The sequence below is a fragment of the Tupaia chinensis genome, unplaced genomic scaffold (assembly GCF_000334495.1).
Source record: "Tupaia chinensis unplaced genomic scaffold, TupChi_1.0 Scaffold000271_1, whole genome shotgun sequence".
Lineage (NCBI taxonomy): Eukaryota > Metazoa > Chordata > Mammalia > Scandentia > Tupaiidae > Tupaia > Tupaia belangeri.
In genome coordinates this window covers 2,699,218-2,711,131 of record NW_006159752.1, presented here as the reverse complement: position 1 = coordinate 2,711,131, position 11,914 = coordinate 2,699,218, and the positions used below count along the sequence as shown (strand labels likewise).

The 11,914-nt window shown below is 37.5% G+C and overlaps 1 protein-coding gene across 22 annotated transcripts in view; it reads left to right on the top strand.

The window, feature by feature from the left end:
* Positions 1-11,914, top strand: part of PCM1 (pericentriolar material 1) — a 120,682-nt gene that overhangs the window by 30,798 nt on the left and 77,970 nt on the right. For 12 of the 22 annotated variants that reach the window (XM_027772340.1, XM_027772334.1, XM_027772339.1 and 9 more), the window contains 6 exons: positions 1,430-1,539; positions 3,984-4,200; positions 6,779-6,980; positions 8,078-8,251; positions 8,914-9,071; positions 9,188-9,423. In XM_027772340.1, the coding sequence (XP_027628141.1) occupies positions 1,430-1,539; positions 3,984-4,200; positions 6,779-6,980; positions 8,078-8,251; positions 8,914-9,071; positions 9,188-9,423 (1,097 nt within the window). The remainder of the gene's footprint in view (positions 1-1,429; positions 1,540-3,983; positions 4,201-6,778; positions 6,981-8,077; positions 8,252-8,913; positions 9,072-9,187; positions 9,424-11,914) is intronic. The other 10 variants (XM_027772338.1, XM_027772337.1, XM_027772335.1 and 7 more) reach the window with 1 other exon arrangement.

Sequence of the window (11,914 nt, the reverse complement as noted above, 5' to 3'; positions counted from 1 at the left end):
ACCTTTTATCATTTAACTAGGAAGTTGTGTGTTATAGTTCGCTGAACCATGCTTTTCTTTTTGACATAGAGTTTGGACTAGATACACGGGATTCTACCCAGCTTTCAAATTCTAATGTTTGGGTAGAAAAAGTTGTTTTCCTTTCAAACAGGAGTTTCTAGCCAGTGTTTGTTGGAGCTGGAGAGTTAGAAGTGAGGGTAAGGATAGGCTAGCCGGCAGTAACTGAAGAGAATTATCAGAAGACTGCTTTAGGAGTAGTGGGCCTTTTTTTTTTTTTTTTTTTTTTGTTAATTAAGGTAGAAATCATGGTGTTTTGGAATCTTATAAGCAACTACTTCAATAAATTTTCTGTTTTAGGGAATCAGCAGTTAGCGTAATGGCTATGTCGCTGGACTCCCACATAGTCGACCGCGGTTTGCGTCCCGGACCTGGTAGCTTAAAACTCACGCCAGGCGCATGTGCGTGTGTGCCCAAGATCCCAAGAGGAGAATGGAGGAGAAGGGATTGCGGCGTGACCATCCCCCCTGGGGGGTGATTTCTCGCTTTCTGTCTCTATGTCTCTGTCTGTCTGGCGAGCGCACATGTCCTATAGCGAAAACCTCTCCAAAAAAAATTAAATAAATAGATAAATTTTCTGTTTTATTACAGTAAACTATGGCTAGTTGAATTTGGCTCATTCTCTGAAATAAAGTTTTATGGAATGCAGTCATCCCTATTTCTTTACGTATTGTTGGTAGTTGCTTTTGTCCTCTAATGAGAAAGTTAGGTTAATCTAGAAAAAAACTTAAAAATTTTTTTTAAATTTATTTATTCATTTATCCTTTTTAAAAAATTTGACCAGAGAGTGACAGAATGAGAGAGAGAAAGAGAGGGAAAGTGAGAAAGCAAGCCATAGGTCTGGAACTTGAACTGTGGTCGGCCATGTGGGAGTCCAGCGCCCTTAACCACCATGCTACCTGCCGTCTCCAGTCTAGACCAAGACTTTAATTTCCCACAAAGCCTAATGTGTTTATTATCTGTTTGCCAGCCCCTGCACTAGAGCACTGCTTCTGTTAGAGGAGGCTGAGACCTGCCGGAAGCAGTGGTGCTCTTACTTTATTACGTTCTCCACCACTCCCCCCACCCAGACACATCCGCTAGCACCTCCACCACTCACTGAGTCATTGTTCATTGGGATGTAATGGTATCCCCACAGCACGTGGGACAAAAAACAGATGAAACCTGAGTTTTGTGGTAGCCCGTTTACCTTTAGGCTAGGAGGAGACATCTAATAAAATGATTGGTTGGCAGATAAATGTAAGAGTTACCTATTTTGAAATTATATTAGGTAAGATTGTTTTGAATTCTTTTTTTTTTTCAACATTTATTTTTAGCTTCAGAAATTAAAAAGGTGTTTATATTAATGAATACTTGCTCATTTTCTTTTTAGTTGTTGCAGAAACTACAGGTAGCTTATCTGGAGTCAGCATCACATCAGAACTAAATGAAGAATTAAATGATTTAATTCAGCGTTTTCATAATCAGCTTCGTGATTCTCAGGTAATATATTTTTTTCAGTATAGTCGAGTTTAAAACCACACTAATTAGAACAGTGGTCCTCCCACTTTCGTGAGCTTAAATATCCCTTGGCATGATTGTTAAGAAATACAGTTTTGAAGGCCGTTGGTGGTGCAGTGGTGACTAGCACTCAGCAAGGTAATCCGTGTGGGTGTCAGGTCTGGAGATCGTGAACACATCAGGCATGTGCATGACCATGATCCGGGAGGCCTAAAGCTAGGGGTAAGCTGTTGCATGAGGTCAGTGTTGGAGGTACCTGTCTCTGTCTATTTAATGAAGAAAGAAATTTTTTTAAAAAAGTCAATTTCTGGCAGTGGGAGCTCCTTGACCTCCAAAATTGTGATTCATAGATTTGGGGTAGGCTTCTCCCCATGCGGTTACAGTGCTGGTGGTAGTCTGGGAACTATACTTAGAGAAAATTAAATTGAGGAAAATCTGTTTTGAATGAAGTGATGAGTGGAATTTTCCTTTCATACGTTACTAGTTTATACATTTTTTTTCCCCTCCAAGTGGTCACACTTTTAATATTATTGGGTTTAAATCTGTGTCCTTCCAGTATTTCACTAAGAATTTTAGGAAAAATTTTGAGGCCAGCAGGTGGCATAGTGGTTATATCACTGGACTCCCATGTGGTCAACTGTGTTTTGAGTCCTGAACCTGGTAGCTTGAAACTCACGCCACGCATGTGTTTGAAACTTAGGTGCATACACACCCATGATCCAGGGAGGAGAATGGAGGAAAAGGGATTGCGGTGTGGCTATCCCTTCTAGCGGTGATTTCTCACTTTCCCTCTCACTGTCTCTGTCTCTCTCTCCATTTAGTGCACTTCCCCTAAGGCAAAAGCCTCTACCAAAAATAAAATGAAAACACTTATGTTTGAGAGTTAATAAGTATTATAAATTTCATGAAATCTGTAAATAAAATTTGTAGGCTTTGGGAAGAAAGAGTAAATTACTGTCTTTCTCCTGGAAATGAGTATGATTAAAGATTTAGTGCCGTCTGTCTTCTTGCTGACCAACTGAAAATAAAAGAATGGTCCAACTACCTTAGGTAGTCATTTAGCAATATCTGGTCAGTATTTTCTAGTAACTCTGATGTGGCCTACCTTAGAGAAACTTTTGTGTGTTCACAGGGAGATAGATGTAAGAATGTTAATGGCAGCTTTGTTTTAATAGCAAAAACCCTACAAACAATGTAAATGTCTATGAACAGGAAAATGAATTAACACATGATATATATGCAGAATGAAATTTTTTTTGGAGAGGTTTTTGCTATAGGGTGTGTGCACTCGCCAGAAAGAGAGAGACAGAAAGTGAGAAATTACCCCTCAGGGGGTTGGCCACGCCGCAATCCCTTCTCCTCTATTCTCCTCTCAGGATCTTGGGCATGCACGCACATGCACCCAGCGTGAGTTTAAGCAACCAGGTCCAGGGCTCGAACTGCAGTCAAATATATGGCAGTCCAGCAACATAGCCATTACGCGAACTGTTGGTCCCTAGAATGAAATTCTCTGTAGCAGTTACAGCAAATGAATCAGGCTCATGAATTAAAAACAGCAAGTTTAAGAAAAATATCACTTACTTCATGTTTAAAATGTATTATAAGTGTACTTTTTAAGTGGTTACATACATAAGGAATGGTAGATCTGCTTTCAGGTCATGGTTACCTCTGGAGATTGGGGAAGGGTACATGGGGCTTTAACTATATCTCTAAGGTCGTCTTTCTCTTTTTTAAAAAGAAAATTTATGCAAATATGGAAAAATGTTAAAATTTGATTAATTGCAGTGGTAGACATTCATTTTGTGAGTCAGTAAGCCTTAATGGGTTCTTCCAGTATTTCATATTAATTAAAAAAAAATAAACAAGAAAGAAATGGTAGTAAAATTGGTAAGTTCAAAAGTTCAAAGTTTAGGGTGGTGATTTTAAAAAGATGACAATAGAAAGAATCAAATCTGTGAAGGTTAATTTTTTATAACATGGTATTGTAAACATTTAGTTTAGGTTCAGGTAATACTGATATGTCTGGTGAATCCAAGAATTGTTTACATACGTTATAGTGGCACATCTTGAAACAGTATTAATTTGGGGCTAAGAAAGGCATATACTTAATATAATGACCTAGGCAAATGTTTTGTTCTTTATAAAGAACATTTATGCCCATTGGTTAAGGGTGCTGGACTCCCACATGACCAACTGCAATTCAAGTCCTTGCCTTGGTGGCTTGCTTTCTCACTTTTTTTCTCTTTCTCTCTCTCTCACCCACCCTTTTTGTCTTCTTTCTCTTTTTCACTCTGTCCCTCTTTGGTCAAATGAAAATAAATGAATAAATAAATAAAATTAAACAAAAAGTAATTCTTTAAAAAAAAGGAGGCTAAAACTTTAATTTTTAGTTTTAATTTTTCTTTTCTTTTTTTTTTTTAAATCAGCCTCCAGCTGTTCCAGACAATAGAAGACAGGCAGAAAGTCTTTCATTAACTAGGGAGGTTTCCCAGAGCAGGAATCCACCAGTTGCAGAACAGTTACCTGATGAGAAAGTCCAGCTTTTTAGCAAAATGAGAGTACTTCAGGAAAAGAAACAAAAAATGGACAAATTACTTGGAGAACTTCATACGCTTCGAGATAAGCATCTGAATAATTCATCACGTAAGTAAATCTGATTCAACAGCATTAGGTCGAGGATGCATAGGTATGAATGCCTTCATATGATAGTTACGGAAAGTTTGTGAGTGGTGCTTATGTCAGTTTTATAAGCATAAAAATAGTAGCACTCTGCCTAGTGATGACTCGAAAAGATCCTTTGTTACCCACTGGGAAATAGCATGGAAATCTCAGCAAAAGGCCTGGTCAAGGAATAGAATGAGGAGACTGCTGGAAACCAACTACAGCATTGAAATATTAAAGTGGACAGCAAATCGTGGTCATCCATGCGTGAAAGTGATACATGACAATAGCTTTTAAGTGGTAGGAGGGGCAGGATAAAGATTCCTAATCTTCATTAATTGTCCTGAAAGCATAAAATAGCTTCGTTTGATTCATGTGGATAGAAAAGAAGTTAAAACTTTAAAAGGACTGTAGAGAATTTGTCTTCTATTAATATAATCAGAAAGATTTATTTCATGGTGTGGCTATACCACAGCTATGTTAACACTTTGTCTTCTGGATCAAGGGAAGTTCCCTGATGTCATTCTTTTGGGCTGTGCCGGGGTCCAGCCTCGGCGTGGGTGGGTTATCTCGACGAAGGCGGCGAAGGTGAACAGAAGACAGAGGCCTCGATGCCTTTTATGCACGTCCTATGCCGGACACCCCTCAGAGGTCGCCCTCTGAGGAGTGACAACTGCTAGGAATCATTGTGCCTTTTTATTGAGAATGTGTTATATACAAGTAAATGGGAGAGGGGCTACGTGTTTTAATTATTAGCTCATAAAGTCTTTTAACAATAAAACATAGATTTTATTCAGGGGTGGATTAAAGGTGGGTCTAGTGCAGTTCTTCAATTGTAGGTGTGTCTCCATGGAATGCATTTTCGGGAAAGCGGTTCCGGTAAGCAGATGCTGCGCAGGAGCCATCTTGTGATTACTGGGAATGGTGCTGAGAAAAGAAAATCTCAAGAATAGATATTAGTTCTTATGGATCTTAATAAAGAATGATACTTATATACAGTTTTGTAGGGATCTAAGACTTAATTTGAGGAATCCTAATATATTTATTTCACTTGGAGAGGGTAGAGGTGTCCTGGGCCAGTTTTGGCCTAATCCTATTGTACATAAAGAAAGGAAGAATTTAAGGGCCTTCCAAAGGTCAAGATTACTTCTGCCTAGAAAGAACTTCAGCCCACCCTCTATTGTGACCATGGAGATAAAGCATTGTAATTAATAGTAAGTGATCAGAGCAAAGGGGAGCGGTCGGGGACTTCCTGGAAGATTTTATCATATACTCAGGATGTATAGGAGAGCTATGCAATTCTTTTATAGTAGTAAATTGGGGAGTCAGAGGGGGGTCGCTTCCCAGTGAGGCTGCCTCAATTCTCTGGAGCAAATAGCAAGCAGCCTTGCTGACATGCTAACTGACCCAAGCTTTGTTCCAAGGTCGGGGGGTGCACAACAGTAGCCTTGCCAACGTGTTAATCCGACCAAAAGCGGAGCTCAAAGGTCAGGGGGCTCAGACAGATCCTGGGGCCTCACCGGGTCGGACTCCTCCAGGGCTGTGCTTTTGAAGTAATCCTAAAGACCTAATCAGCTAGAGCTGCTCTGTAAAGATTTGCAGATTGTGTACTGTGCTCTGTTTAACTTAACCTAGAACCAAGTTTATCAGATTACTCCTCTAGTTGCTTTTCCAATATATATATCATAATTCTTGTTCATTTCAGTCTTCTTTTTTTGTTTTAACTCAGTGACTGTAATGTAGAAGTAATAGAATCTCTGGTAGAATGAAGTGAAAATGTGTTTTCTGTGTGCATGCATTTAGTTTATAATGTATTAGTAGACAAGTGGTCTGGGTATATCTTTAGGTTTCTAAAATGTAACTTGTATATAGTTTTGCTATAGGGCATGTTTACTCACTGGAGAGAGAAAGAGAGGGAGAGAGACGGAGAGGGAACGTGAGAAATCACCTCCTAGAGGATCCACACCACAATCCCTTCTCCATTCTTTTGGGATTTTGGGCATGTGTGCCCATGCACCCCAACATGGTTTTTAGAGCACCAGGTTCGGGACTCATACCGCACATTTGGCCATGTTGGATCCGGCCACCTTAACCTTATCATCTACAGGCCCAAACCTGTTTAAATGTAAGGTTTTTAAAAATTTTAACCTGTAGAACTTAAGATGTTACTTTTACATTTATTTTTATTTATTTTTTCTAGTTGTTGTTACAGAGTACATGTACTTGCCAGGGAAGAAGTGAGAAAAAGAAAGTGAAAGTGATTTCTCCACCCTCTGGGTGGTTGATCACAGTCACTACTCCATTCTCTTTAGATTTTCAGGTGTGCACGCACACACACCTGGTATGGTCTTTCAGGCTGCCGAGTCCAGGACTTAAACCATGTAGTTAGCCATTTGGGATCTAGCCACTTTAACCTCCACACCACCTGCTAGCCTAGATGTTAATAATTTTTTTCCTTTTCACTTTTCTATACCAAGGCAGGCTGAGTAAGTACTAGTTTGTGTGTCATGTTTATTTATGATAACTGGTGGTTTGGGGATTTTTTTTCTTCCTTTTTTAGTTGTGCCTTCTTCAACCTCTCCACAACGGAGTGTGGATCAGAGAAATACAACTTCAGCTCCCTCTGCTCCTGTAGGCTTAGCACCTATTGTCAATGGAGAACCCAGTGGCCTCCCATCATCCGTTCCCTATCCTTCTGCTTCTCTGGTTTCTCAGAATGAGTGCGAAAATGAAGGCCATCTAAATCCAACTGAAAAACTCCAGTAAGACTTTTTTTTTACTGTCATTACATAGATTAGAATTTAGTAATAGGGATAAATTCTCTGTTTTTTCTTTGATTGTAGTGAGTATTGTGGTAAAAGTGCATTTATATGGTATTCTTAAGTAATGACAAAGAGGTATATGTGTTATTGTATGTGGTTCTTTTTTAGTTTTCAAGAGAAATGCGACTTTATAATACAGATTATTTCTGTGAACTGATGTTACTTTATTGTTTTTTAACTAAAGGGTTAGAAAGAATTAAGGACTGTAGTTAAAATAGCTCTGCATTCATATAGAGTCTAGGTTCTAGATTCAGACAACCCCGAAATTGTATCACACAAAGTTGTGTCACCATGAAGAAGTTATTTAACCCTTAACTAAGCACGTCTGTTTCCTCATATGCAAACTAAGGATAATAATATGCTGTTCATAAAGATTTTTAAAGGATTAAAAAACATTGGCATAGTTCTTATCACTTAGTAAAAACTCAAACTTGTTATTTGTGGTAAACGTTTATACTTTATAATTCTTTATATATATGTAGACAAATTAAGAGCTTTCTATAAATGATCAGTAATATCTGCATACATAATTGGCCTGAGAGATAGTATTAAAACTGAATATTTACTGCTTTATACTTTTGGTACTTTAAAAGAAACCTAAACATATTTTTGACATTGAGTTTTCTGCTCTTAACATTTGAACAATTAAATTGAAATGGTGACTTGGTGGGTAAGGGCGCTAGACTCCCACATGGCTGACATGCTCGGCCACGGTTTGAGTCCTGGACCTGGCAGCTTGTTTTCTCACTATCTTTTTCTCTCTCTGTCCCTCTGTGGTCAAATTAAATAACTAAATAAATAAAGTTAAATAAAATATATTTTTAAAAAAACAAATTGATTTTCTCCTGATTTGATCCCTAACATATCATAAGGTAATAAAATAATGAGATTGTAAGTCATACTTGCTAAACTCATTACCTTGACATAGATGTTTGAGTAGATATCAATTTTGTTTGTGCTGGCTGCTGTTATATGAAAATGTGTGCTTCATTTTGTTAAAATGGGTGTTGATAATTGTATAATTTTTTGTTTATCAGGAAGTTAAATGAAGTTAGAAAAAGACTGAATGAATTAAGAGAATTAGTTCATTATTATGAACAAACTTCAGACATGGTTACAGATGCTATAAATGAAAACACAAAAGATGAAGAAACTGAAGAGTCCGAATATGATTCTGAACATGAAAATTCTGAACCTGTTATTAATATTCGGTCAGAACTTGTTTTTGTTTGCTTTTATAACATTTTCATCCCAACCTAATGTTTTAATTAATTGTATTTGGGACTAGCAGGTGTCGTAATGGCTATGTTGCTGGACCCCCATGTAGTTGACTGTGGTTCGAGTCCCGGACCCAGTGGCATATACTCCTACTGGATGCGTGTGCATGCGTGCCCAAGATCCCAAGAGGAGAATGGAGGAAAAGGGATTGAGGCGTGGCTGGCCCCCCTGGGGAGTGATTTCTCGGTTTCTGTCTCTCTGTCTCTCTCTGTCTTTCTGGTGAGCGCATGTGCCCTATAGCAAAAACCTCTCCCAAAAAAAAGAGAAAAAAAAAGAAAATAATTGTATTTAATGTAACTTTATTATAGCCAGAAGGCATATTAGTTTAGTAAATGTTGTTAAATTAGTTGCAAGTAAATCATGCGTAATTAACTTGGCGTTTTCCTGCCTCTTTATTTTTAGGTGTAGTTTTGGTTTTTCTAATATTTTTGTTCTTCAGTTTCCAAATAGCATGTATACAGAAGGTAATGAAAAGCAGGGGAGTTTGAATTTAAGTAAAATAGCCAGTGATTTCTTAGTTTGAAACAATTTTATCCAAGTTATAAACTTGACTTTTTGTTAAAACCTTACATAATTTTAAGTTCCTTTCTTTTAGAAATCCACAAGTTGCTGCCACCTGGAATGAAGTAAATAGTAATAGTAATGCACAGTGTGTTTCCAATAATAGAGATGGGAGATCAGTTAATTCTAATTGTGAAATTAACAACAGATCTGCTGCCAACATACGGACTCTAAATATGCCTTCTTCTTTAGGTATGATTAACTATAGTCAGATAGTTTTGCCATATATTATGAGGTGGATTTTCTTTGATTAATAGTGTTCTTAAGTTTATTACAAAATTGATTTCAGTGTAAGTACCTATTTTCAGCAGATTGTCGATATAATAGAGGAGAACAAGGAATTCATGTTTCCCAAGGTGAAGATGATGACGAGGAGGAGGAAGAGGCAGAAGAGGAGGGTGTCAGTGATGCTTCCTTGTCCAGTCATAGGAGCAGCCTGGTTGATGAGGCACCAGAAGACGCTGAATTTGAACAGAAGATCAATAGATTAATGGCTGCAAAACAGAAACTTAGACAGTTACAAGATCTTGTTTCTATGGTACAGGTAAATGCTGCTTGCCTGTGAAAAGCTGTCAAATAGTACAGTCTTATGAAGTACCATTAGTACATGTGTTCGATAATTAGGTTGGTATTACTACACTAGTACATATTTATTTCTTTTATACCAAGTTTGAAGGCTTAGCACTTTACATGCTGAATATCATAGATCAGCAGACTTTCTATTAAGATTGAATTAGTAGCTATTTCAGGCTTCACGGACTATATAGTCTCTATTGTGACTTCTCAGTGCAAAAGGAATCATAAATAATAATGTAAACAAATGAATATGGCTGTGTTCCAGTATAGCTTTATTTACGGAACAGATCGTTGCTTTTTTCTTTTTTTGGTCTGATGACCCGGGCTCATGTCATGTAGCACTCATAACATCTCTGTGAAGTAGGTTAATTAAACAGATTGAAGAGGTGGTAATTGCCTAAGGTTATGTAACCGTCAGAGCTAGAATTCACACTGCCTGGTACCAGAGCCTGAGATCTTAGCCCACTTGATGTAAAAGGAAAACTCTATAATGTTATCTTATTCATCAGTCTGTAAAGTAAAGTTGGAGCTGTTTGTCGTAAATTTAGAAAAGTAATTTATACATATACATGTGTAACTGTAAGTCTGAACACTTCTGTCTTGACTATTAGGCTCCAAAGACTTATGCTTACCTTTTGCAGTTTGCTGGACTAGGTACAATATATGAAGACCAATAAAAATGTTCTAACTTTTATTTTTGAGGGACGGGTTTTTGCTATAGGTTGCGTGCGCTCGCCAGGCAGACAGAGACAGAGGGACGGAAAGTGAGAAATCATCCCCCAGGGGGGATGGCCACGCTGCAATCCCTTCTCCATTCTCTTCTTGGGATTTTAGGCATGCGCCCGACATGAGTTTAAGCCACCGGGTCCAGGACTCGAACTGTGGTTGACGACATGGGAGTCCAGCGGCATAGCAATTACGCTAACTGCTGGTCCCAGAAATGTTTTAACTTTTAAAACATTCCTTTTCATGTTTTGTTTTGTAAAGAAATTACTATCCCAAGTCTGCAGATTGTATGGTAGTTAAAGGCGCTGGACTCCCACATGGCCAACTGTGGTTCAAGTCTCGGACCTGGCGACTTGCTTTCTCACTTTCTCTCTCTTCTGGTCAAATTGAAAAATAATAATAAACTTAAATAAAATATTTAAAGAAAAAGAAATTACTATCCCTGGTCATGTAATAGCTATGGATATACTTTAGAGAAATTTTTCTAAGATACTGAAATCTGTTGGATTTTTGGAAGCCAAAACATTGGTTTACAATGCCTATAATTTAGCTAATAGCAGGTACTACATCTCTGAAAACTAATGAGTGACTTGTTTTCAGATTATTTAGGTAGAAAATAATGGAGTATAAAACATTAAATTTAATCACATTTATAAAGGAATTGAAAAACGATACTTACCATGAATGGAAAATTCAAATTTTATTTATAGCATTTAAAAAAATTATTTAACTTTATGTATTATTATTATTATCATTTTAATTTGACCACAGAGGGACAGAGAGAGAGAGAGCGCGAGAAAGAGAGCAAGTCACCAGGTCTGGGACTCAAACTGCAGTCGGCCTTTGGGAGTCCAGCACCCTCACCCACCATGCCACCTGCTGGCCCCTCTATAGCATCTTTTAAAGGTGCTGTTTAGAATTACTAAAGTAAAAGATGAAAGTACTATTATTGTTTTTTAAAAAGTATAGTAAATACTGGTGAACTCCTTGAACTTCGCTCATAATCCTTCATAATCCTATTCTTCACAAACATAAGTTCTATTTTGTTAGACCTTTTCTGCTCATTTATATACATCAGTATGCATCTCTTTTTTAAAAGATGCTCTATTTTATGTTTCTTTGTGTTTTTATAAATTATAAAATACAATATTATAGCTTGCTCTAGAATGTCTTGGTGAACTTTTCATGTTAGTGTATACATTTCTATGTAATTATATAGGTAAGTAATTATGAATTGTACATATAATTTCATAGATAATTATAAAATAGAAATACTGCATATGTATATACAGTTCATGTAATTCTTTTGAACTCTAGTGTAGTTTTTCTGTACTATTAACGGACCTTAATTTAATCTAGCATCCTATTGATGTATCCTTTTATTCCAGTTTTTTCACTATTTAGAAATAACACTCCAGTGAACATTCTTATAGAGGGCTCTCTGTGCATTTGAGTTTTTTAGGAATAGATCTGAAGAAGTGGAATTGCCGTATTAAGAGTTTATGTACATTTTAATTTGTTTTAAGTTTATTTCTTTCATGAGAGAGAGGAGAGAGAGTGACAGAGAAATAATACCCCCAGTAGGTTCCTGATGTCACAATCCACCCTCATCCCTAGCCAGCCCCGGGTCATGGGCATGCACATGCTTAGTAGACCTCTTTTTTTTTTTTTGTAGAGGTTTTTGCTATAGGGCGCGTGCGCTCGCCAGACAGAGAGAGAGAGAGAGAGACATA